Genomic DNA, 27,324 nt, shown 5'->3' on the forward strand with positions numbered 1-27,324 from the left:
GTGATGATTGTAATACCAAATTAGCCTATCCATCCAGTGATATTTAGGGACATAAATACCCAATAATAAAAGAACGATTTAAGTTAAAATATTTAATTGATATATGTTATATTATAAAATAAGGTCAATTTCCATGGCATCAATTGCATCGATCGAAGTCGTGATCAACGGATCCAAGTCTCACCACATAATGGGCCAATCCAATACCAATTGGCCGACCACCCGAGCTTCCAAACGATAAACTCTCTGCTGCAACTCGACCGCGGTGTTTAGCGAGACTCCTCAAAGACGACGCTCTACGCCGCGGCCTCTCTTCTCCCGCCCGAACCCTAGTACCTTTTTCTTCACCCTCCCTCCACCTCACTGGATTTCTCTACCACCCGGACGCACCGCGCCCTTCACCTCCATCTCTTCCGAGGCGGTGATCGAGCAGCGGGAGGAGCGGCAGCCAACCGCGTCCGAGGAGGGCGGGTACCGCGACCTCCTCGGAAACGATGTTTAGTCTATATGGTAAGTTATGATAAGAAAGACACTGTTACTCAAATCCTAGAAACCAAGGTTTTTAGTATCATGGCACATCGAGTAAACTGCCCTGTATGTACCGGTCCAACTGGGAATTAGTACAGTGATGTACCATGAAACTAAGTAGACTTCAGTAAAAAATGTGAATGCATGATTAATGCTGTGTACAACGCCCTGTAGGTCGGATGTTGCATTGGAAGAATGCAAACTGCTCACAGATTTGGAAATCTCAAATTTTATTTGTTGAAGCAAGTCAATGCCTTTAGCATTTCAAAGGGTTTTCTTTGATTTGCTCTTTTATGCGCAGGTTGAATTTTGAATATATTTGTTGTGCAGCATAATATTCATTTCCTCCAGGAAATTCTTCAAAATATGAAATTATTTGTTGTGGAGGTCCTCATTTCTCAACACTAGTTGTTCTCCAACCAAAAATGTACAACTAGAAACTTAGTCAAGAAGGATCTATCGAATATGATGGTTAGATTTGTTGATATGTTTTCCATTTTAGCAACAAGGTCTTTATATAACTTTGTCATATCCTTTTTTAAAGTTGCCAACAAATATATTTTTTTTTTCTTGTGTAATCTTGATGAAAAGATGGTAAGGGGATAGAAGGGGAGAAAGCATTTGGGTTTAGCAGTGTTGCTGAGATCCAAAATCTAAGCCCTCAGCTGTAACTCATGGAAGGTGTTATTCAGAAATACTCATCAGACAATGAGGAATCACCAATGTTTTAGTCATTTCCAATTCATAAAGCTTACTTGGGGGATTATATATGGATCATCACCCATATATGTTGTAGTCATTTCCAAGTCATCTTGCCTCCTCTGCTTCAGGTATGCAAGTATTGCCAAAGCTTGGTTGCCTTGGTTTCATCTTTTGAAAGCTGAGTACCTCCTATCCAGACCAAGGCACAAAAGTAGTGTAACCTTGGCTAAGCAAAGGTAGGATCATCACCCATCATTCATCTGTTCTGTTATGACTTTTTGGAATTATATCTGCACTTTTTTTGCACGTTTGTTGTGTACTAAGAATCTATATCAAGGATCCTAATATTCGTTCATGACTCCATAAATCTGTGGATTTTACCTTTTATTTATTGATTTTATGTTGAGAAAACAATTAGGAAACTGATATAGTGTATGCATTGGAATAGTGTTGCTCTCATTCTTTAAAGCTAGGCTTTAAAATACTTGATAGCACTTGTCTTATCATGGCTAGAATGAAGAGTTTGTATAGTTAAATGCTTGAATGAAGGCCACTAAGGTTATGATGTCTCTTTGAATCTTCTTCATGTCCCAACTTGAAGAAGAATCTATATCAAAGATCCTATATATGCACTTTTATTGCACATTTGTTGTGTACTAAGAATCTATATCAAGGATCCTAATGTTCATTCACGTCTCCATAAATATGTGGATTTTATCTTTTATTTATTGATTTTATGTTGTGAAAGCAATTAGGAAACTGATATAGTGTATGCATTGGAATAATTGTGTTGCGCTCATTCTTCAAAGCTAGGCTTTAAAATACTTGATAGCACATGTCTTATCATGGCTAGAATGAAGAGTTTGTATAGTTAAATGCTTGAATGAAGGCTACTAAAGTTATGATGTCTCTTTGAATCTTCTTCATGTCCCAACTTGAAGAAGAATCTATATCAAGGATCCTATATCTGTACTTATTTTGCACATTTGTTGTGTACTAAGAATCTATATCAAGGATCCTAATGTTAGTTCACGTCTCCATAAATCTGTGGATTTTACCGTTTATTTATTGATTTTATGTTGTGAAAGCAATTAGGAAACTGATATAATGTATGCATTGGAATAATTGTATTGCGCTCATTCTTCAAAGCTAGGCTTTAAAATACTTTATAGCACATGTCTTATCATGGCTAGAATGAAGAGTTTGTATAGTTAAATGCTTGAATGAAGGCCACTAAAGTTATGATGTCTCTTTGAATCTTCTTCATGTCCCAACTTGAAGAAGAATCTATATCAAGGATCCTATATCTGTACTTATTTTGCACATTTGTTGTGTACTAAGAATCTATATCAAGGATCCTAATGTTAGTTCACGTCTCCATAAATCTGTGGATTTTACCTTTTATTTATTGATTTTATGTTGTGAAAGCAATTAGGAAACTGATATAATGTATGCATTGGAATAATTGTATTGCGCTCATTCTTCAAAGCTAGGCTTTAAAATACTTTATAGCACTTGTCTTATCATGGCTAGAATGTAGAGTTTGTATAGTTAAATGCTTGAATGAAGGCCACTAAAGTTATGATGTCTCTTTGAATCTTCTTCATGTCCCAACTTGAAGAAGAATCTATATCAAGGATCCTATATCTGTACTTATTTTGCACATTTGTTATGTACTAAGAATCTATATCAAGGATCCTAATGTTAGTTCACGTCTCCATAAATCTGTGGATTTTACCTTTTATTTATTGATTTTATGTTGTGAAAGCAATTAGGAAACTGATATAGTGTATGCATTGGAATAATTGTATTGCGCTCATTCTTCAAAGCTAGGCTTTAAAATACTTTATAGCACTTGTCTTACCATGACTAGAATGAAGAGTTTGTATAGTTAAATGCTTGAATGAAGTCCATTAAGATTATAATATTTCTTTGAATATTCTTCATGTCCCAACTTGAAGTTTTTCTTCTTAAATGTAGGAGTTATTATAACACTGATTTTCTTTACTTGTTTATATTTTCAGAACGCCATTAGCCATGGAGCTCATAAGAATATGAAAGATATTTAAAGATTCATTAAAGATGACAAAGTATACTGTTCATGGAAATGCACTCTGGTACATATTGCACTTGCAACTACCTGATGCTTTATATTCTTCTTTTTTTATTGAAATTATATATATGTATATCAAAGTAAGTGATTTTTTTCAATTTATTCCTGTAAATCTAAGTTGTTTATATATATATATATATATATATATATGATTATTAATTAAATCTTTAAATGACATTAATATCCTTTAAAAACTTTTTATGATCATAAAATTGTTAAGAGTATTTAAGATATATATTTAATTCAAATTAGTTAGTATTGATTACAGTTAATTGCGATTAGTATAGGCGTTTTAGCTGAATGAATTGCGTATTACGAGCAGGTGGGCCCGGCAGCGGTGCATGTGACCCACGAGGGCGTGGGCTCCCCCACGCTTGCGCCGACGAAAGGGGAACCCCACGTGGTCCCACGACCCGCGTCTGCATCGCTTCCGCTGTTCCCCTCTTCCTTTATACTCCGTGCTCCTCTTCCTGCGCAATCGCCGACCAAAATGGCTTTATGATTCACTTACGATTTGGGTTCTTCTGGGCGGTGTCTTTGTCAGATGATGCGTTGCTGAAAGTTATGGGCAACATTCGACGACAGAAAGCCACACCTGTCAGTCCAAAGTTTGAAGGTAACGCCTCCGTTGATGCATCTTAGTCATCTCTGAACACAATCTCACTCATCTCACTTGTTTACCGAGTTCCATTTTGCTTTACTCAAGATGACAAACTGAGATCTTGAGAATTTGTCCATTCTTAGCAGAAGATGAGCGTCAATGGAGCAATCACTTTCTCAGGTCAGCTTGAATTCCTGCAAGGGATGCAACCAAGGGATGATCAAACAATCTTAATGATTGTTTGCTCCTTATGTTAGAATACCATGAACATTGTCGATCAAAACTTCTATTAGCTATATTAATGGCGAACTTGTTACTGTTTCTCCAGGCAACCAATTGTGAGCTCCTGGAAGTCTTTCTACCTTCGCAGAATCTGTTCTTTTCTTGGAGACCTGGATTTACTGAACTCCCCCCTTTACCTGGCAAGTTCCACAAAGGTTAAACAATACATGAACCTGTCCCCTTGTCTCTCTTTTCAAGTCTTCTCACATTCGAACTGCATGATACTCCCCCATTGTCTATTAAAGCTCACCTGCCATTCCCTGAACCCAGCAGCAGAAGTATATCTTATTCTTCCTGAGCTTCAGCAGTCTCTCTTCTCTCCGTTCATCCATTCCTGAACCTCGCTTCCCCCAAAACATCAAGGCCAAGTAAGGGAACAGAGAGAGCTAAGCAATAAAGACTCTACCTTGGAGGAGAAGAGCAGAGAAGGCAGCGAGACGGAGTGTCATCATCGATAATAAAAGAGAGATGATGCGAGGTACCAACACCCTGATAGGGGCTGTGAACTTCGTGACGTTCCTGATATCGATTCCTATCCTGGCTGGCGGCATATGGCTGAGCGCCAAGGCCAACTCCACCGACTGCCTCCGCTTCCTCCAGTGGCCGCTCATCATCATCGGCGTCGCCATCATGGTCATCTCTCTCATGGGCTTCGCCGGAGCTTGCTACCGCCTCGCGTGGCTGCTCCGCCTTTACCTTTTCGCCATGTTCTTCGTCGTCACCGCGCTCCTTGGCTTCGTTGTCTTCGCCTTCGCTGTCACCGACCGTGGACAGGGCCAGGTCGTTATGAACCGCGCCTTCCTCGAGTACCAGCTCTCGGACTACTCCGGCTGGCTCAAGGACCGCGTATCCGACCCCGGGTACTGGGCCAAGATCAGCGCCTGCCTCCGCGAAGGACATGCATGCTCCAAGATGACGAGATACTCCCGAGATCCCACCACAGGGCTGCTGGTACCTGAGTCTCCGGATATGTTTTACCGGAGGAATCTCTCCCCCATCGAGGTCAGTACTTGGATTCGTTGTCATTTATTTGTATCTTTGTTTGCATTTGCGAAAGATCGGAGTTTCTTCAAGGAGGCGATAAAAAAGAGGGCATCTTTGGATTAAGGATCGATTTTTTATGAGCAGACAAGTCAACAGATGCCGTCTTTTGGTGAAACATTTATTTATTTATTTAACGAGCAGAGGATTAGAACAGTAATAATTTTGTTAGTGGGATATCCTAATTACGGATTTAGTGATAATTGATTTTGGAAGATTAGATCTTGGATTTTCTCTTGCTTTTTGAGCAATACTTTTAGTAAAATAGTTTAAATGTTTAGTGTCTTCACCTGCTTTTTGATGTTATTGTTTCTTTTTTCCTCTACAAGCATGTCCAATCAGATTTGGTCTCTATTACCAGTGCAAGCATATGGAGAATGTGGAGAAACAGTACTGGTTTTCTTCTGATTTCGGAAACCTTTTCCTTTCTTGCTTTCCTACTCAACTCTTCCCTTTCTTTATTTTTGCTTATGTGGAAAAGAAAATGAAAAATTCCGACCGTGTTTGCCCATAAGCAACGTATAGATGGAAGATTGGAGTTCTGGCGTGTAAAGGATAAGTAACTAGAATGTCCATAACAAAGGTGTACTTGCTTCTTTTTGGTTTTCCCTTAATGAAATCTTATGCTAATCATCTTTAAGAAGTCCAGGAGTCATATCAAGATCTAAAAATAAAACAGGAAGCTCAGTCCTAATTTGACTGAATCTTAATAAAAGGAAGTAAAAGAATGGTAGCTGAGACAACAAAGCAAGTAGACAGATAGTAATGTTAAAAAGCCTTGTCGAACAAAGTTCCTCAAGGATCACCAGAGCTGCGCCAATTACTGAACCACTTAGAATAAGTCTTCTCTTTATTTTTCTTCTACCTTTTTACTTAGCAAGTGAAAAGGACGGTCACCATAGCTGCATGATTGAATAATGAGGTATTCTTTTTACTTATTTTCAGTGGTGGGATCCTGTATAGGAGGAATTGAAAAAAAAAAAACATAGGTAGCATTGAAGTGGCATCATTCTCATATAGAATCAACGGTGCTTTTTCTTTTTTATAGTGGATGGTCATTCATGTTCTTCAACCCTCCCTGCATCTCCTGCACTATACCACCTTAGTTGAAGACTTTGTTTGTCTGTAATTGTTTATGCCCTGATTACCTTATCTACTATATAGCATGGAGAGAGTTTACTCTGTTTATGCAGTAGAGATTCTCTACCTATGAGGTTGTAGAGGATTTGTACAACCTGAATATGTGGCAATTTCTTATTCAATCCTCACTGTAGTATATCTTACTCCCTAATGATAGCTATCCTTCCCGACGTGATGATATTTGGAGAATACACTTTTTCAACCAATATGACATTCTCATATAATGGATTGCAGAGAATCTCTACAGTCAAGGTTGCAAAGGATTTGCACCTTGGTTTTAAGTGGTAACATAGCTTCTGTAGGTCTAAAAGATATTTTTTACAAACACCAATACATGCATATCTTAGCCATACTTTTTAACTTACATAATATTGAGTATCCTTACTAGTTGGTTGCTTTCTGTCTTTTTCTTTTTACAAAGGGTAAGTGGTGAGCTAAGCTAGTTGACATCTTTAAAATATATCAGACAAGGTTTCAAACCCTCAACTTTTGTAAGTTAGTCTGGTACACCACTATCACCATTAGACCAATGTTTAAGGTATAAAAAATGTATTAGTTGAGGTTTCGAACCCTCAACCTTTGATAAGAAGGTCTGGTACACCATCACCAGATCAATGTTTAATGTGTAAATAGGTTGAATGAGGCTTTGAACCTTCAACCTTTGATAAGTTGGTTTGGTACACGGCCACCACCACCAGACCATTGTTTAAGGTGTTAAGATATATCAAATCAGGTTTCGAACCCTTAACCTTTGGTAGGTTAGTTTGGAACTCCACTACCAGACCAATGTTAAGGTGTAAAAATGTATTTGGTAACACCATCATTAGACTAATGCTTAAGATGTAAAATATATCGAATGAGGTTTTGAACCCTCGACCTTTGGTGAGTTAGTCTAATACACCACCATTAGATCAATGTTCAATATGCAAAATATATCGGATGAGGTTTTAAGCCCTCAACCTCTAGTAAGTTAGTCTAGTTCTACCAGACTAATGTTTAAGGTGTAAAAATATATCGGATGAGATTTTAAACCCTCAATATTTGATAAGTGGGTTTGATACACCACCATTAGATCAATATTAAGATGTAAAATTTATCAAATGAGGTTTTGAGCCCTCGATCATTGGTAAGTTAGTCTGGTGCACCACCACTAAACCAATGTTTAAGTGTATAAATATATCAGCTAAGGTTTCGAACTCTCAACCTTTGATAAGTGAATTTGGTATATCACCACCTCTTTCTACCTAATTTGCTTGTCCCAATTCAAGTATGTTGATCATAAGTTCCAAATAGTTTTATCATAGTTGTGAGATATTTCAGCTGTTAAAATTATACATCAAGTATTTTGTGTGAGATTTGTGTCTAACCTACCTTAATTGTAAACCTAGAGATTGTTTTATTTGCCATACACATTTTTGATGATTTACTTTCTGAGTAAACTGGCTTTTTTAACCAACAACCATTTGCTCAACTTTCTTGTTTCTCAATGATGCAGTCTGGGTGTTGTAAGCCTCCAACATCATGCGGCTATACATACATAAATGAGACATTCTGGGCCGCAGGAGCAGGGATGGTTGTGAATGACATGGACTGCACCAGATGGAGCAATGATCAGCAGTCGCTGTGCTACCAGTGTGACTCGTGTAAGGCAGGGGTTCTTGCAAGCATCAGGCATAGCTGGAGAAAGGTCTCCGTGATTAACATTGTTGTGCTCATAATCCTTGTCATTGTCTATGTGATTGGCTGTGCCGCATTCAGAAATGCAAAAAGGGCAGACAATGATGAGCCCTTTGGAGAGAACAGGATGTCTAAATCTAGGCCTAGCCGGTTCCAGTTTTAGACAGGTATGTAGATCAGTGCTGTTATGTACAATAGAGACATTTTGGATGCTTGAAGGTTTGATTAAACTTTTAAAAAGTTCATATTTGTAGCACAGCGGAAAGGCTTCATCAAATTTCAACTGGCTGCGTTTCCCATGTAGTAATAGTTCAATTTGTCTCAGTTTTCTTTTGTATGCTACACAGTCCTCAGTCAACCGCACTTCAAATGTTGTCTGCAATCTTCAATATTCTGTTGCTTGTGTCAAACTTTGTATACCTGGAAAATGCTTCATTAGTTTGTATGATCTGCATATTTAACTTCACTAAGAAGCCAGTGAAGTTTGCAGGACTTGTTATAGTTTTCTTCTAAACTTGGACATCGAATGTTATCAAATCGCCAAATCCAACATCCATACTAGTTGTGTTAGTATAGAAGATTGCTCGAATTGATCTCATTTGTGAATTTTTTCACGTTTGACGAAATTGTTCTTCTTGTTATTTTGATGCTTAATTCCTGGGCAAATGTGTAACTGATATTGATTAATAGATAATTTGGCTTTGACGTTACTGTATTTTGACATCTTTTTGCTTAAAAATTTTAATTCATCAGTTCATGCCATGAACAATTGCCATTGCATTTGCTCTTTGCTGCTCATATTAGTTGTTTGAGATTCTGCTTCAGTGATAGTGTTCATTTGTCATATGACTCCTAATGTTGGAAATATAAAGCTATGTATGAGACAGGGTGGTGATCAGCAAAAAGCTTAAGCATTTGATTCAAAATTATTAAAATATTATATTTATATTATATAAAATTTGTATATTAATTATATATATACATATATATATACTGCAATATTATATTAAAATAGTTAGGGTCAAAATGCTATTTCAATATTTAAAGGGAAAATCTGTGAAAGAACCCCAACTAATGTTCCATGCTTTAGGGCAAAGAAGCTATAGTATGTGCATATTTACTTTTGTCTATTGTCTATGTCTTAGTGTGCACAAATATGAAGGCTTTCCAATTAAATTGAAGTACAATTGAATATCCAATTGGTGGAAAAAGAATTGGAAATAATTAATTACAGGAAATATAACTCTGTTGAAGGACATATTCTTGCTCATAGTTAATTGGGCATTCTTCATTGCATCAGACTTGGGAGTTTCACCTTCAAATGCTTACTATATACTATCTTCAGATGTACAATTAAGTTTGTAGGAATAATATGGAATTAGGCTCATGCCCATTTGGCTTATTTTGTTGCTGTGAATGACAATGATATTTTAACTGGATAATATCATTGGCAAAAAAAGTTTATTATGCAGCTATTATCTTGATGAGTAGCCAATTCAGATTTTTCTATCTCAAGTTGTCAGCTTGCTAGTAGTAGATCATATAAACTGCAATTTGTTTGAAGATGTGATTGCTTGGAAGTAAAGTACAACTCTCATTGGATCATTACCAAATTCATGAGGAGTGCAAAATTACCAAGAAAGAAAGCTTCATTGACCTGAATCTGGTATGATCCCTTCTTGTCAACTTGAATCCATGAATGAAACTTGTGGGTGTTGAAATTACATCAAACCTGTAGTGATCTTTACCTGTGGTGTAGGTATTATATTGTCACCATTGCAAATAAGTATCATAAAGAAAAATCAAAGCTTCTCCTTCTATTCACCAAGAAGTTATTTTTTGAATTTATTTTAATGACATGTTTGGTTTCAGATAAGGTTGGCCTGCCTTAGCTTCTTGTTCCTAGTCAAAAATTATTCACGCTGGAAGATGGCAAGCTTGCAGGACTTTGCAGCCCACCATTTAGGTAACCTGTTAGCACTGACCCCTTCTTGTCAACTTGTATCCATGAATGAGACTTGTGGTTGTTGAAATTACATCAAACCTATGGTGATCTTTACCTGTAGTGTAGGTATTATATTGTCACCAAGACCGTCTTTTTCATCACCACAGCAAGTAAGAATTGTAAAGAAAAATCAAAGCTTCTACTTACATTGACCAAGAAGTTATTTTTGGGATTTATTTTAATGACATGTTTGGTCTAAGATAAGTTTGGCATGCCTTGGGGTGTTGTTCCTAGTCAAAAATTATTCATATTGGAAGATGGCTAGAACTTTGCAGCCCACCATTTAGGTAACTTGTTACCACTGATAAATCCTTTTTTGTTTCTTATTGATCATGTTGGAAACAGTCAAAAGCATGTTCTTGCATTCAGTCTGATGGAGTCAATACATGATTCATTCCAAGTGTATGTTTTCAATCTTTATTTAGTCATGCTGAAGCCAAAAGAAAGGTTTTTGATGTTTAGTTGCAGTTCATCCTGTAGAATGATTATATTATCTATTGATTGATACCATCACTATAACTACTTAATTATAATTGGTATCACCATCATCATCTCTATACTACTTTGAAGTTCTGCATGATGGTGATCGAATTTTGGGACCAATTCTTGGACATTAAAACAACTGAAGTCATGGCTTAGCAAATCAATCAATCAATCTTATTGAGAAACAAAACAAAGATTAATTATAGAAGCCTCCCCTAACATTTGATCCAAAACAGGGCTTTCGGCCAAACTTACTGACCATCAAATCAAAGCTAGACTTGAGGCTTGTACTGTTGCTGCATCTTCTAAGGTTACTTGGAAAATTTGCTCTTTCCTTCTGTTGACATTTGCTACTTGTTAGATTAATGTCTCTCTCAAACTTCATGCTTTCTAATTGCAAAGTTGATTTTTTAATGTTTTGCTACTCATTCCCTCTTTTGGGAGATGTGTTCATCAGAGACCCAGAAAATAGAATAGTATTATGTTCATAGAATTGTAATGCTATGCACTAAAGTATAAGCACTTTATGATTGTCTTACAACGACATGGATAACTTCTTTCTTGCTCTGTTTCATCTCATGAGAAGCTAAATTACCTACATGCGTGTCGAGAAGCACCTGCAGATTTCTCATGCCCACCGGGGCTCCTCCCAAACCGATCCCAGGCCGCAGTCGTCGACGCAGTATCCGCCGTTCTGAAGCATGCAAGAATCGGCGACGACGCCATCCGTGGCCTCGGCCGGGCGCTGTTGCTGCGACCGAGCCGTCGCCGTTGAAGCCAACAGCTGTGCGTGCTGAGCTTGCAAGATGACATGCTTCGCCTGCGCTCGGGCCAGCTGCTCTTGGAGCTCGTCCACTTGCTTCTGGAGGTGGCAGATGACTCCGGCGCACCCGTAGACTCGATCTCTCAACCTGGCGTTCGCCTCGTACACCATGCTGTTCACCGCGTCCGCCCTCCTGCTCTCCGGCAGGTCCTGTAAGCGTCCGAGACGGCATCAAAGATCACTCTCGACCGTGGAATTGAACTATCGACGGCTTACCTGCAACAGCTTGATGATGTTGCCGGCGCCGAAAACTCGGTGCGCGGTGGTGAACTTGAGGGTCTCGGTCGGCGGGAAGAACGGCGCGAGAAGGCAGCTAACGGTGCATCTCCGGCGGAGGCTCTTGCAAGCGGCGCAAGGGCTGGGAGCAGTTGGGTGTGGAGGAGGAGCTGAGTTAGCAGAAGAGGAAAGCGAGGGAGAGAAGGGAGGAGGTGTCGTCTTAGTAGCGACGATGGTTGTAGTCGCCGATGCTGTTGTTGTGTCACTCGAAGAAGACATGATGAGAGAGTGCAACGAACGTGTGGGGCTCCTCAGACCATTGCAATTTATAGAGTGCCAAAGATCCCGCCGACAGAGCATACACAAAAATTGGGAATTTGACCATTAATTCTTTTTATCCAAAATTTAAGAATTGATGTGAGAAATAAATATAAATTGATCCGATTAATTATCATCAATGCTTATTATGCTCATTGATATTATTATTATTATCACTTATATATATATATATATATATAATTTTAAATTATTTAATATTTTTTAAAATATAACATACAGTCTTATTATATATAATAATTATAATTTATTGTTTTAAATTGAGATGGTATGATTCTAAATTCTCTCAAATGAGGATTTGGATTTCCACAAGAATGGTATAAGAAATTAGGCTCTCAGCTAGCAAAGTTGGAAATCAATAGATTTGATTTAAATTCCAATAATCAAATGTCTTTGTCCGAAACAAATTGATAAAGGCTGGACAATTTTTAGTCTTCCTCTCTATTAATGGGGCCTTTGGCATGCCATTACACCCCGACCTCCTAGCCCTTCGTTCACCACACGCCTAGCTTCATTGGCCCTTTGAGTACCATTGCCCCTGACCTTGCGGTCTCATCGATCTACATGCACTGCTATCGTGTCACCACACCCGATCATACTATCATACCGAACCACCACACTCGACTATATCATCTCCATAGGTCATCATGCCCAATCAAGTACTCCATCGATATGACACACTAATACTATTGAGTTTGCATGTCAAGTCGAGCATATCGAGTCCAATAGCTCGAGTTAGATAGCCCAAGAATACTAAGTTGGATACATTTTATCATCTCTTACACTAACTACAGAACCGTACTTCCCGACCAACTATTTTAGAACTTCTCGATAAAGGTGACGTGGTTGATTGATCAAACACTCTATGCTATCATTGTCACTTTATGTTCAACAAGGGTCCTCTCCATACGTCCAAGCCACTAGCTGACACATGGCCGAGCTAATATCACATAAACAACATGGTAAATAGGCATAACAGTCGGTGATGGCAGTTCCAATCGAATGGCTCGGGATCAGCAAGGATGGTTGGTTGTGATCAATTTTCACATCTTATTTATTGAACAGACTATATAACACCCTTCTCTCATATGGTCACTAATAAAGGGGTTACGCAAGTGCCCCCAAGATATATCGAACAACGAAAGCATGACCATTCAAAACTTTAGTATCTGAGGGCATTATCTGGAATGAGCCCACTTAGTTTTTGTAGGCTTTAGATGTCTAACTCCATAAATTCCCACCTTAAAATAAACTATAAAAAAAAGAAGACTTTCTGTTCGAACAATCAAAATATACTCTTAACAATAGCAAAAACTGGACCCTTAACAATAGGGTTTTACATAACACCGTTTCACTTACTCTCCTGTGTGGTAATTTTTCTTACATGTTGGGCTGGAAGCAATACTTGCGTGCTTCGATTGGTCTCTTTCATTTCCGATATGCACGAGAGAAGACGAGCAGCCACAGGCGATCATGTCTTCCACCCTGCCGACGGCGCCGCTCGACCCATCTCTACTCACGACCCTCTTCATCATACTCGTGCCTCTCTCTTTGCTGCTGCTTCTGCTGCAGGTTAAGAGGAACTCCCGTGGGCATCCCCCTTGCCCGCCGCGGCTTCCCCTCATCGGCAACCTCCACCAGCTGGGCCCACTACCGCACCGCTCCCTCCATGCCCTGTCGCAGCAACACGGCCCGCTCATGCTACTTCGCCTGGGCCAGGTGCCGGCGCTCGTGGTCTCCTCGCCGGACGCCGCCCGGGAGGTGCTGCGCAACCAGGACCACGCCTGCGCCAGCCGGCCAGCTATCAAGCCGGCCCGAATCCTCGTGTACGGGTGCAAGGACTTGGCCTTCGCGCCCTACGGCGACTACTGGAAGCAGCTCCGAAAGATCTGCTCCGTCCACCTGCTGAGCCCCAAGAGGGTGCAGTCGTACCGGCTAATGAGGGAGGAGGAGGTGGAATCCATGATGGGAAAGATCTCGTCCCAGGCTTCGGCTTCGGCGAACGTCATCGACTTATCCGAGGTCTTGTACTCTTTCGCCAACGATGTACTCTGTCGAGTTGTTTCAGGGAAGTTCACGAGAGAAGAAGGGAGGAATCGCCTGTTCTCCGAGCTGGCCGGCGAGAACTCGGTGCTTTTGTCCAAGATCTACGTGGGTGACTACTTCCCGTGGCTAGGGTGGCTGGATATGTTCTTCGGTAGTGTGGCCAGATGCAACAAGAACAAGGCGAGGTGGGATAAGTTGCTAGATGAGGTGATTAAGGAACATGCAGTTCGGTCGGCGCAGCATGGTGGGGAGGAAAACGACGGTGAGGAGAAGGATTTCGTGGATGTTCTGCTCTCTCTGCAGAAAGATGCAGCGATGGACTTCGTCCTCACAACTGAAGATATCAAGGCACTTCTGGAGGTACGCTTCTCTCTCTCTCTCTCTCTCTCTCTCTCTCTCTCTCTCACATGGTCCTGTCTCCGCTTCGAATCGGTTGGTCAAAATCGAAATTACCAACCGCTCGCCACGCGACTTTCTGCCTCATCCCTGACATCTGTCTCTCGCGGCCACCATCTCTGAAATCGATCGACGACATGTACTCTGACCGTTCCTCCTTCCTTTCTCAGGAGAGACAAAATAAACGATGATATTTTGTCCCATTGTGGCACTGTCGAACGCCGATGCCTTACGGCTATTTCCGCTGATCCAAAGTTCACCCCCGCTACCCTAAACTAGATGAGATTTCCTTAACTGTTTAAAGAAATCTCTCTGTAGAAAGATTCTCTAACCCATCCAGGAAAATTCTCCCTTATAAAAAGAATGTGATATATTAATAATAATCAACTTCTTCTATAACTTGTTTATCTATTTATTTTCTAACATGGTATCAGAGCAGTTTCTCCTTGGCGACAACAGTATCGCCGAGTGTTAGCCAAGCGGCCACAGTAACACACTGCCTCAAGCGGAGTCATTGAAGAAGCACAAGACACGGATTCAGAGCCAGTGCTAACGAGCACCGTCTTGGCTCTGCTCATCCGCTTCTTCTCTTCCTTCATCGCTGGTCTTGCTTTTCTTCGCCGGCCTTGCTCCCTCTCCTATTTGCTGCCTACAGCAGACACTCTCCGTCGCCGTCACGCAAGGAGGAAAACATTCTCTCACTGCCTCCTCAATAGCGACGAACGGCGAACAGCAGTGTCTTCCTCGCTTCCCGGCCAGCAGCAGTCGCAACTGCTGCATCTTCCTCTACCGTAGCAGCTTTCGCTGTCGCTTCCCTCTACACAACGGCGCCTCCTTAACAGCGGTGTCCTCCTCCTCAATAGCGACGAACGGCGAACAACGGTGTCTTCCTCGCTCAGTCTTCCTTGCTTAACGACGGCTGCCGCGTCTTCCTCCTTCGCTGTCGCGGTCGCTTCCCAGCCAACAACAACCGCAACCGCTGCATCTTCCTTCCTCTACCGCAACAGCTTTCGCTGTCGCTTTTCTCTATACATCTAATCGCTGCAGATTTCTCTCACTGCAGTTTCCTTAAGTAACGCTGCAGATTTTCGCGACCATTTCTCGGCGAACCGCAGTCTTGAGTACCGCTGCAGTTTTCACAGCCATCTTCCGGCGAACTGCAGCCTCTACAATCTGCTGCAGCAAGCAGCAATCCACAGTAGCGAACCACAATCTTGAGTACCGTTGTAGTTTTCGCGGCCATCTTCCGGTGAACTGCAGCCTCTGCAATCTGCTGCAGTAAGCAGCAATCCACAGCAACTGCCGACAGCTTTGGGCACTGTTGTAGATTGCCCAATCTGTTGCAGCAATCTATAGCAGCAGCCCCCTCCCTCATTCTCCACCTTGTGTGACTTGAGTATCACACAAGGTTCGTTGCATCTCTTCCAAAAAAAAAAAAAAGCCGAAGAGAGAGAAAAAAAAAGTCTTCGTTCACTTCTTCTAATGTTTCAATTCCTGTAGGGACTCCCACTTCTTGTTCTTCTACAGGGCTTATCTCCATCAATGCTGCCACGTTGATACCCTTTAAGTTATCAAAGGGTGGCAACTATGCGTCCTAGCGAGCTCAATTTTCTAATCTTTTATTTGGATATGACTTGTTAGATTACATTGATGGCTCTTTCAGTTGTCCTCCGGCCATGCTCAACATCCCCGGCGATCCCAGTCCAGTACCCAATCCAGCTCACAAACTGTGGCTACGTCAAAATCGTCTCATCCTCCAAGCTATTCAAGCTTCAGTTGCTGGATCCGTTGCTCCCTTGATATCTTCATGTGTGACAGCTGTCGATGCATGGTCTACACTGCAAACCACCCTGGCAAATCATTCGCGTACTCGCAAGCTCAGTCTTCTATCCAAGCTTATGGTGACAAAATAAGAGGGAAGTACTATCTCTGATTATCTACAACATATCAAGGTTATCATTGATGACTTGGCCTTGATAGGTCATTCCCTATGTGACGAAGAGGTTGTCATTCATACCCTCAATGGTCTCGACACCGACTATAAGGAATTGACTGCTGCAATTCGGGTACGCGACTCACTAGTCTCTTTTGAAGATCTTTATGATAAGCTGACTGACTACGAGATGTACTTGAAGCGTGCAGACAAACTACCTGGATCTACTATCACTGCTCAAGTCAGTCACAAGTCTAAACGGAAGAGCACTCGGTACTCGCTGAACATCACCCAAGGTTTGGCTAATGCACCTCTTGATTTTGTGAGTTCCATGCAACACCCCTCCTATCCTCCTAGTCATCACTTCTCGCAAAGTGGCAACTCCAGCCATCATCCGTCTTGGCATCCTACCATATCGAGCCATCAAAGACGGGTCATTTGCCAACTGTGTAACAAAGTCGGCCACTCCGCTAAAGTTTGCCGGTCTCGTCCCCGCCTCCCTGCTCCGTCACATTGGCCTCAGGCAAATCTCCTAACTTCTCCGACACCTAGCCAGTCCAACTGGATTGTCGACTCTAGTGCCTCTCATCACATCACCGTTGATCTTCAGAATTTGTCTCTTCACAATCCCTATGGCGGCGATGAAGATATCATCATCGGTGATGGTAAAGGACTTCCTATAACTCATACTGGTTCCACAACGCTTAATTATGACTCTAATACATTTACCCTCGATGATGTTTTATGCGCCCCTCATATTAAACGCAACCTCATTTCTGTTTCTCAATTTTGCAAACATAACATTACTTCCATTGAATTCTTTCCTAATTCATTTCTTGTTAAGGACTTGAGCACGGGGGCATCATTGGTCCAAGGCCCAAATAAAGACAACATTTACGAATGGCTATCAGCCTCTCGAATAACCCAGCCCACTGTTCATTCTTCTATTGCGGCTCCAATTGATATGTGGCATCGTCGGCTTAGTCATCCCTCATCCTTTATTCAGCAGAAATTATTATATCGTTACTCTCTTCCTATTTTTAAGTCCACTAATTCTATGATGCATTGTGATGCTTGTTTTAGTAATAAGAGTCATCGGCAGCCTTTGGCTCATCTTCCATTTCCTCCTCTAAACCTTTTGAAATTATATATACTGATGTTTGGGGTCCTGCTCCAATCTTATCTTTTGATAAGTTCCGATTTTATGTTATTTTTGTAGATCACTTCTCTAAGTACACATGGATATATCCTCTTTCCCATAAATATGATGTTTCTCATTTTTTTTCCACTTTCCAGAAGTTGGTCGAAAACTATTTTTAGTCTACCATTAAAACAGTCTACTTTGATGGTGGTGGTGAATATCAAGCCCTGGCATCCCATCTCTCAGCTTGTGGCATTCAACATCTCAAGTCTCCCCCACATACTCCTAAACTAGTTGGTTCTGCCGGAAACATCGGCATATAGTAGAAACTGGACTCACACTTCTACATCAGGCTTCCATGCCTTCAACTTTTTGGACAACAGCCTTTCAAACTGCTATCTACCTAATTAATCGAATGCCTACACTAGTTCTACAATACCAGTCCCCCTTTGACATACTATTTCACAAACCCCCTAACCTTCGTAAACTCCGAGTGTTCGGTTGTTTATATTATCCTTGGTTACGTCTCTATGCCTCCCATAAGTTAACATCCCGATATACTCCTTGTGTCTTTATTGGTTACTCACTTGAACATAATGCTTTCCGCTGCTATAATCTCCACACTCACAAAATCTTCATATCACGTCACGTTGTCTTTGTTGAGTCTAACTTTCCTTTCCAAACCCTTCCATATCCTGCCATATATACCACTTCACTATCTCACTAGTGTATACCTTCGGACCAATCGGACGAGCCTCCCATGACTTCGTCTACTTCCTCCCCTCCTGATCCGCACTATATCACTCCAGTTCAACACTTGCCTGCTTCCTCTGTTCCTACTCCATTCCACTCTTCCCCAATTGATGGGGTAATATGTTCCGAAACATAACCATCCTCTTTACCTCCTTCTTGCCCAAGTGCCCCTGACGTGTCTCCACTTGACCCGACTTGTGTCACAGATCCTCACCCAACATCACGTCCCAACCCTGTCGTCTCTAATCATCCTATGACCACTCGCTCTAAGCATGATATTTTTAAACCTCGTCAGGTACTTAACCTACAAGCTATCATGAATTCCTCATCCCCCAACGTTGAACCCACCACCTTCATCAAGCCCAAAAATCTCCGCATTGGCGTACTGCAGGATTAACTACGATAACGATGAAGACATAAAGCGAAACAAAGTGTTGGAGTCAAGTGCGAAGGATTTGTTGCGAGTTCGAGAGTTCGACGGAAGTCCAAAGGTTCGTCAGGATTGCTGCCAGAACTAGCCAAGAATGAGTAGGGAGCTTGCCAAAGGGTTTTTCGGAAGCTCGCCGGAAGGTTCGTTGAAAGTTCGCGGAGCTCACCGAGAAAGATCGGAGCTTGCTGAAGAAGCTCGTTGGAACTCGCCAAGATCAAATCGTGAAGTCTAGGAGCTTGCCGGGAGTCCGCAGAATGGTTTCCGAGAGTTCGTCGGAAGACCGTCGGAAGTTAGCCGGAAGCTCGCTAGAAAAAGTCTTGACTTACGGACTTTGTAATAGCTTAGGAAATGTTTTTAAATTCGTAGTTAGCACATTAATTAGGGTTAGGATTAGGTGTTAATCCTATAACCCAAGTAGGGGCCAATTGGGCTCGAATTCGGACTGGTTTGGGCCAAGTTTGGAGCCCAACCAGTGAGCTGAAATAGTGCAGGCGGTGGCACCGCTTGGCGTGGCGGTGGCACCGCCAGTCCACTGTCAGTGTCTGACAGTGACAGGCGATGGCACCGCCAGCAACGGGAACCAAAGAGGATTAAATTTTGGAGCCCAAATTTGAATCCTCTTGAGGCCTATAAATACCCCTCAAATCTCAGTTGAGATTAGAACTTTTTGATAAGCAATTGATTGAGAGAAAGGTCTTAGAAAAGTCCTAGCTAGTCTTGTTTTCAATTTGCTAGTGTTCACCTCCTTCTTTCTTGCTAAAAATCTGTAAGAGAGTGAACTGTTTGTAAAGAAAGTTGTAAGAGGGGTATTTATCCTTCCCTTTCAAGAGATTTGCTAGTGGAAGGTAGGAGCCTCATCGAAGAGGGGCCTCGCAAGTGGATGTAGGTCATTTGACCGAACCACTTTAAAATCGGCGTAATCTTTGGTTTGCATTTCATTACTGCTATTTACATTACTGCAAACCTTCTTACTTGCTTTATTTCCTCATTACCTTTGCTGCACAACTTTGCGAATACGCTTTCAAGTTAAGCACTTCCGAGTTCGATTTTTATCGTACGAAAGATTTGTCAAAACCAACGTTTTAATCCGCTGCACTAATTCACCCCCCCCCCCCCCCCCTCTTAGTGCCGCTCCAATCCTAACAATTGGTATCAGAGCCCGGTATTTCTCATTTCGGATTTACACCCGAGAGAAATGGCTCTTCATGGCTTTCAAGAGGGCTTATCGGTTTTTCGTCCACCGTTGTTTAACGGATTGGACTACACTTATTGGAAAACTCGAACGAGAGTTTTCTTGATTTCTATGAATTTGGATTTATGGAATATCGTTGAAAACAGTTTTCAACTTCCCTCTAAATCGATGAACGAATGGTCGAATTTGGAGAAGAAGTATTTTTCTTTAAACGCAAAGGCTATGAATGCCTTATTTTGTGCTTTGGACAAAAATGAGTTCAATCGGATTTCAACGTGCGAAACGACTTTTGATATTTGGCGAACACTTGAAATCACGCATGAGGGAACTAGTAGAGTCAAAGACTCGAAAGTTAACATTTTAATGCATGATTTTGAGCTTTTTCGAATGAAACCGAGCGAAACCATTGTTGACATGTACACCCGTTTTACGGATGTCGTCAATGGTTTACAAGCTCTTGACAAATGTTTCTCGAATTTTGAACTTATTAGTAAAGTTTTACGATCACTTTCTAAAGCTTGGGAATCAAAAGTAACGACAATACAAGAAACAAAAGATTTAAATATTTTTCCACTTGAAGAACTTATCGGCTCATTGATGACATATGAAATGGTGTGCAATGCACATGATGAACACAATCAACACTTGAACCACCTTCCAAAGAATAGGAAGGATTTGGAACTCCGAACAAATGAATACCACTTGAGCAATGACTCAAGTGATGAGGACAATGATGAACTTGAACTTCGGACACTAAATCTTAATAAGTTCATTAAACAAAAATCTAAAATAAATAATGAACTTGAACGGAGGAAGAGGCCAAAGAATATGAAGGCAGGATGAATCAAGAACTTCCAAAGGTGAAACGGCGAATTGGGCTTTGACAAGCTTCGACTACAAGGTAAGTAACTCAACTCTCTTGAATTATTTTAAAATTACATAATACTTTTCATGAGTTATTTTTAATTTAGTTTAGGGTTAATTACATGAAAATAAAAAATTATAAATCATGCTTATCATTCTAGTAATTTTGAAAATAATCATGAAATTGTATGTTTATGATAAATAAAATGATTTTGATTAAAAATATCTTATGAAATATGATATCATGCCTAATAAATTTATTTTTTGAAGCTATGCATGATGATGATGAGTTTTGGGTAATTTATAGTTTATTGATTATTGAAGATTTTCATAATGATCTTTTACGATTTATGGATTATCAATTTATACCATGATAAAAGTTGCTTTCGAAAATGATGCACGGCTTTTGCATGCAAACTAAGCATGAAAAGATAGATTCACCTAAAAAGAAAAATGTATGACTATAACAAATAACAAATGATTTTGGTTGAAATTACTTTATACTCAATGAAACCATCATTGATGAATATATTTTATGTTTAGTAGTTTCTTTGGCTTATATGCTCTATCATGATAAATATTTTGAAAATAAATGAAATCATGTTTGATTTGAAGTAATGCATAATGATCAAGCTTAATGATGTAGTTTTTGATTTGACATAAAAGTGGCTTTAAAAATGATGTATGTTTTGATTTGACATAAATGAAAAAGGCATGCTAATATAGAAATTTATAAAAATGAAAAGTAATCCTCTATCTTATTGATTTTTCAATAAATCTGTGCTTGTCATATATGAATTTATTGAATATAATTTTGAGGATGATTTCAGATTTGACAAATGCTTGATTCGTATTTACGACATAAGATACATTTTAAATATGAATCATGCTTCAATCATGTTAAATGCTTCAATCATTTTTTATCTCTAGAGTTCTCGATTTTGATGAAATACAAGTGATAAATTTATTTATGAGATCTTGTAAATCACTTGAATTATGAATGATTTTTTTTTATGTGTTAAAAGAATCACTTAAAAAGAAAATAGTTTTCCCATCTTATCGAGATTAATGATTTCATGATATTGTGTGAATCTCGAAATTGATTTTGATGAAATAGTAATAACGTTATTCATGTTATGAATCTCAAAAATGATAATTTGATTATGATTTTTTTAATTAACTTGAATGAAATTTTGTTTTAACCGAATCATGAACTTTCCCTTTGACCTCTTGACTTAAGAAGAAACATGATGATTACTTGATATTTGATACTTGAAATTTCTTGTGAAATGTGATCTTATTGAGATTTCTTATGCATGAAACAAATTGTTCTCCTTGCTATTTATTACCAAATGAATCATGATATCATTGCTATTATATCTCCTATGATTCATGTGTAGAGAAAGAATTTATAAATCATAATACAATGAGATTTCTTATACAAAAATAAAGTGTTTTTTTGATTCTTTGCTAAAAAAAATAATTATTAAAATCATGATCTTGATAATTATAACATGAAGTTCTTTATAAATCAAGATCGTTCATTATGCTCCCTCCATTTATCAAAAAGGAATTCTTCAAATGAAGTGTAACTTGTCTTTTGATTTCTAAGAATTCAATGAAGTGTGTCATATTGATATCTTGATATTTAGAATATTTTAAAATGTGATCTTGATAATAATGTTTCAAGTTGCTCTTTGTGCTATATCTTTTCAAATGAATCTTGATCGTGAACTTGTTAAGAAGAATTTTAATAAACCATGAATCATATCTTTGGTATTCACGAATTGATCCTTATTGATATCTTTCATGAATTCTTTGCATATTTGGCTTGTTGAATGGTTGAAATTTTTAGCCATTGAGTTCTCCCTTCTTTTTGACAATAACAAAGGGGAGATAGATTGCTAGCACAATTCAAGAAAAAGGCAAAAAATTACACTTCTCAAAAGAGAAGAAATTGATATCTTGAACATCACCGAAATTTGCTAGCTTGGAATGTCAAGAAAATGTAAAAAGTTATTTACTTTCATGCACATCTAAAGAGAAGATGCAAATGTAACACTTGCTAAATTGTTTGCTTGCCTCATGTAAAACATTGTCTCTTGGTAGTTTGGCATTTTGCAAAGAAAGCAAAAATGATACTTCTCAAAAGAGAAGAAAGAGCTTGCTATCTTAAACATCACAAGCTTGCCTATCTTAAGAAACAAAAAAAATTGCAAAAGTACTATCTTGCCTATCACAAGAAGCAAAATTTGCAACTTGTACATTGCAATAGGAAGCAAGAATCATGAGCTTACACAAGAAAGCTATCTTGTATTTGCTTTCGAAATTTTTGCTAGGTTGTATATTGCAAAACTTGCTCACTTTTTCAAATACTTTGCTAGCTTGTACTTTGTAAAGGAAGCAAAAATAGCACTTCTCAAAAGAGAAGAAAGAACTTATTATCTTGAACATCACAAAAATTTGCTACCTTACATGATGTAAAATTTGCTATAATCATTATCTCAAAAATGGCAAATGTGCTATCTTGCCTATCTCAAAATACAAAACATGCTATGGAAGCAAAATTGCTAGCTCAAACATTGCAAAGGAAGCAAAAATTTGCTAAGCTTGCAACTTGCATATCATGAAAATTGCTAGCTTGTAGTCTAAAGAGAAACAATTAGTTGTTATCTCAAGAAAAGCAAACATGCTAAACTTACACATCTTTAATTGCTAGATTGCATGACGATAAAATTTGATACTATGTTTTTCATGTAATGTATGGAACTTTTTTTCTCTAAACACATAAGAGTAAGAACTTCTCCTTTTTGTTGATGACAAAAGGGGAGAAGTATATTGATGACTTCATGCATTAAATTGAATATTTTATATATTTGCATGATGGTTTAAATGTTTATCAGAACAAGTGATGAATGTTGCTTGGATTTGGGATAATCCAAGTGTTTTATCAATGGCATATTGATAGGAGGAGTTTGGTTAAACTCCGGGAAGTTAAGGTTAACTCCATTAGTCATCAATTAGTTGTCAACATCAAAAAGGGGGAGATTGTTGAATCTCGGATTTTGATGATGAAACTAATTGATTGTGTTTAGATGTTTAACTGTATTTTGAGTGATGCAGGTCTACTCGATTAGGATTAGACAATAAACGCAGGAGGAATTGACGTTGTGCCGGAGGAGATCACGTTAGGATATTGGATGGTAGAACACTTCGGACGTCGGGCATCGGGCCAAGAGCGGAATTGCACCAAGGATATCGGGGTTGCAGAGGTCAACCGCCGATTGGGCAAAAAGCCGCAAGAGAGGACGATGCGCCAAAGAATCGGACGAAGCGCCAACCAATGACGTGCCGGGCAACAGAATGTGAATTCGCATTGTAATAATTGTCTAAATCGGAGTAGAGTTTTGGCTTGTGTGTGCAGGATTAACTACGATAACGATGAAGACATAAAGCGAAACAAAGTGTTGGAGTCACGCGCGAAGGATTTGTTGCGAGTTCGAGAGTTCGACGGAAGTCCGAAGGTTCGTCGGGATTGCTACCGGAACTAACCGAGAATGAGTAGGGAGCTTGCCGAAGGGTTTTTCGGAAGCTCGCCGGAAGGTTCGTTGAAAGTTCACGGAGCTCACCGAGAAAGATCGGAGCTTGCCGAAGAAGCTCATTGGAACTCGCCAAGATCAAATCGTGAAGTCTAGGAGCTTGCCGGGAGTCCGCAGAATGGTTTCCGAGAGTTCGTCGGAAGACCGTCGGAAGTTCGCCGGAAGCTCGCCAGAAAAAGTCTTGACTTACGGACTTTGTAATAGCTTAGGAAATGTCTTTAAATTCATAGTTAGCACATTAATTAGGGTTAGGATTAGGTGTTAAAGTAGGGGCCAATTGGGCTCGAATTCGGACTGGTTTGGGCCAAGTTTGGAGCCCAACCAGTGAGCTGAAATAGTGCAGGCGATGGCACCGCTTGGCGTGGCGGTGGCACCACCAGTCCACTGTCAGTGTCTGACAGTGACAGGCGGTGGCACCGCCAGCATCGGGAACCAAAGAGGATTCAAATTTTGGAGCCCAAAATTTGAATCCTCTTGAGGCCTATAAATACCCCTCAAATCTCAGTTGAGATTAGAACTTTTTGAGAAGCAACTGATCGAGAGAAAGGTCTTAGAAAAGTCCTAGCTAGTCTTGTTTTCAATTTGCTAGTGTTCACCTCCTTCTTTCTTGCTAAAAATCTGTAAGAGAGTGAACCGTTTGTAAAGAAAGTTGTAAGAGGGGTATTTACCCTTCTCTTTCAAGAGATTTGCTAATGGAAGGTAGGAGCCTCATCGAAGAGGGGCCTCGCAAGTGGATGTAGGTCATTTGACCGAACCACTTTAAAATCGGCGTAATCTTTGGTTTGCATTTCATTACTGCTATTTACATTACTGCAAACCTTCTTACTTGCTTTATTTCCTCATTACCTTTGCTGCACAACTTTGCGAATACGCTTTCAAGTTAAGTACTTCTGAGTTCGATTTTTATCGTACGAAAGATTTGTCAAAACCGACGTTTTAATCCACTGCACTAATTCAACCCCCCCCTCTTAGTGCCGCTCCAATCCTAACAAACGCAAGTACATTCAAGATTTGTTATTAAAGAAAAACATGCATGATGCAAATGCAGTTACAACCCCCATCTCTACTAGTGGTTCTCTCAAATTATCGGATGGAAGTCCTGCTACGGAACCCACTCGATACTGCCAAGTTGTTGGCTCTTTACAATACTTAGCTCTCACGCATCCAGACATCTCATTTGCTATCAACAAATTATCACAGTTTATGCATCAACCATCTACTCTACACTGGTCTGCGGTCAAGAGACTTCTACGATATCTTAAAGGGACCCTAAATCATGAACTCTTTTTTCGTAAACACTCTCCACTTTGTCTTCATGCCTTTGCCGATGCTGATTGGGCAGGTAAACTTGATGATAGAACATTCACATCAAGGTATATTATCTTCCTTGGTGCTCATCTAATCAGTTGGAGTTCTAAGAAGCAAAAGACAATCGTCCGGTCTACAACTGAAGCTGAATACCGTGCCATTGCTGCTACCACTGCAAAACTCAATTGGATCACGAATCTACTCCAGGAACTCAACATCGATTCCACCCCTACAATATATTGTGATAACATTGGAGCTACCTTTCTGTGCGCTAATCCGGTATTCCACTCTCGTATGAAACATATTGCTATCGATTTCCACTCTGTATGCGATCAAGTTGTCCGCCATCAATTTCGTATTTCTCATGTTCATACGGCTGATCAATTGGCCGACTCATTTACGAAGCCTCTAGCTCGCCTCCTTGATCGGAGCACCATCTTGCGGGTTCCCTAACTGTTTGAGGAAATCTCTCTACTCTGTTGAGAGAAATCCTCTAACCTGTTGAGGAAAATTCTCTCTTCTAACCTGTATAAAAGGAAGGGGGATATGTTAATAACAATCAACTTCTTCTGCAATTTGTTTATCTATTTATTTTCTAACAAAACCAACTTGTGCATGACATGTTCGCCGCCGGTACCGATACATCGTAGAGAGAATGGGCCATGGCGGAGCTCATCCGGAGTCCCCGAGCGATGCGGAAATTACAAGACGAAGTGAGAAGAGGAAGAGGCAGCGGGGAGGGATTGATCAGAGAGGCGGAGGTGAGCCAGATGGCGTATCTGAAAGCAGTCGTGAAGGAGGTCCTCCGGCTGCACCCTCCGGCCCCGTTGCTGCTCCCGCGCGAGCTGTTGGAAGACTGCAGTATACAAGGGTTCAGCATCCCCAAGAAGGCGCGCGTCTTCGTGAACGCGTGGGCGATGGGCAGAGACCCGCGGAGCTGGGAGTCGCCGGAGGAGTTCCGGCCGGAGAGGTTCGCGGACGGCGCATTGGACTTCACGGGCAACGATGTCCGGTACGTGCCGTTCGGAGCAGGCCGAAGGATTTGCCCCGGTCAAAACTTCGCCGTCGCTGCTCTGGAGCTGGCGCTGGCGAACCTGGTGAGCCGCTTCGACTGGGAGCTGCCTGGTGGATTGACGAGGGAGGAGCTGCAAATGAACGAGGCCCCTGGAATCGTAACACAACGACAAGGGCGGCTTCATCTTGTTGCCAAACCATGGGGTGCTTAGAAAAGGAAACTAGTAAATAGTAATAACTTGTTGTGTGCATGCTATGACGTAAATGATGCATATGAACTCCGAACCTGAGCATTATCATAAGCCCATCGAACGATACCACAATGTTCCTCAAACTGTGATGCTTAAACACTTGTATCTACCTTTCGGCATTCTAATGTTGGTGCTTCGATAATACACTGTTGTGTGTATGTTGTGATCTGCATGATGCATGTGGAACGCTGTATAGCACCTGTCTATCTCGAATTATAACACTATATAGCACCTACCTTCAGATGTTCTTCGAGCTGTGATGCCAAAATAATTGTATCCACCTTTCCGAGTGTCCCGAGGCCCCCCTGTCTACCTCGGAAGCACAAAAAAATGAGGCCCAATATGAACTTTGAGCATATAAAACAAGAATCCACAAAAGTATATTATAATCTCCTCTCAATAGCGCAAATGTTCTCACACATCACATCTTTTAGATTAGAACGCATTAGC

The 27,324-nt window shown here is 40.3% G+C and overlaps 3 protein-coding genes across 4 annotated transcripts; 2 read left to right on the forward strand and 1 right to left on the reverse strand.

Moving 5' to 3' along the window:
• The first annotated feature begins 207 nt into the window (after positions 1-207).
• LOC135607821 (tetraspanin-3-like) lies at positions 208-8,725 on the forward strand. Of its 2 annotated transcripts, none has more exons than XM_065099939.1 (7): positions 208-510; positions 3,255-3,347; positions 3,666-3,959; positions 4,091-4,124; positions 4,273-5,228; positions 7,903-8,251; positions 8,326-8,725. In XM_065099939.1, the coding sequence occupies exons 5-6, from the start codon at positions 4,695-4,697 to the stop codon at positions 8,245-8,247; spliced, it is 879 nt and encodes a 292-aa protein (XP_064956011.1). In that variant the 5' UTR covers positions 208-510; positions 3,255-3,347; positions 3,666-3,959; positions 4,091-4,124; positions 4,273-4,694; the 3' UTR covers positions 8,248-8,251; positions 8,326-8,725. The 2 variants fall into 2 exon arrangements, with proteins under 2 accessions (XP_064956011.1, XP_064956012.1); XM_065099940.1 differs by having other exon boundaries at positions 8,339-8,725.
• Positions 8,726-11,039: 2,314 nt separating this feature from the next.
• Positions 11,040-11,944, reverse strand: LOC103978593 (LOB domain-containing protein 1). Its single transcript, XM_009394438.3, has 2 exons — positions 11,612-11,944; positions 11,040-11,545 (listed from the first exon to the last, which is right to left on the reverse strand). The coding sequence occupies exons 1-2, from the start codon at positions 11,888-11,890 to the stop codon at positions 11,201-11,203; spliced, it is 624 nt and encodes a 207-aa protein (XP_009392713.2). The 5' UTR covers positions 11,891-11,944; the 3' UTR covers positions 11,040-11,200.
• Positions 11,945-13,299: 1,355 nt separating this feature from the next.
• Positions 13,300-27,018, forward strand: LOC135607822 (cytochrome P450 71A1-like). Its single transcript, XM_065099941.1, has 2 exons — positions 13,300-14,353; positions 26,260-27,018. Exons 1-2 carry the CDS (start codon positions 13,421-13,423, stop codon positions 26,833-26,835), a joined length of 1,509 nt encoding a protein of 502 aa, XP_064956013.1. The 5' UTR covers positions 13,300-13,420; the 3' UTR covers positions 26,836-27,018.
• The last annotated feature ends 306 nt before the right edge of the window (positions 27,019-27,324 follow it).

This window comes from Musa acuminata, chromosome BXJ2-3, assembly GCF_036884655.1.
Source record: "Musa acuminata AAA Group cultivar baxijiao chromosome BXJ2-3, Cavendish_Baxijiao_AAA, whole genome shotgun sequence".
NCBI lineage: Eukaryota > Viridiplantae > Streptophyta > Magnoliopsida > Zingiberales > Musaceae > Musa > Musa acuminata.

Excerpts from the sequence above, each read along its gene's own strand:
- LOC135607822 (XM_065099941.1), top strand. The coding sequence starts at position 13,421 with ATGTCTTCCACCCTGCCGACGGCGCCGCTCGACCCATCTCTACTCACG. Across the intron at positions 14,354-26,259 it reads ATATCAAGGCACTTCTGGAG|AGAGAATGGGCCATGGCGGA; the intron begins GTACGCTTCTCT and ends GATACATCGTAG.
- LOC135607821 (XM_065099939.1), top strand. The coding sequence starts at position 4,695 with ATGATGCGAGGTACCAACACCCTGATAGGGGCTGTGAACTTCGTGACG. Across the intron at positions 5,229-7,902 it reads GGAATCTCTCCCCCATCGAG|TCTGGGTGTTGTAAGCCTCC; the intron begins GTCAGTACTTGG and ends TCAATGATGCAG.
- LOC103978593 (XM_009394438.3), bottom strand. The coding sequence starts at position 11,890 with ATGTCTTCTTCGAGTGACACAACAACAGCATCGGCGACTACAACCATC. Across the intron at positions 11,546-11,611 it reads ACATCATCAAGCTGTTGCAG|GACCTGCCGGAGAGCAGGAG; the intron begins GTAAGCCGTCGA and ends GGACGCTTACAG.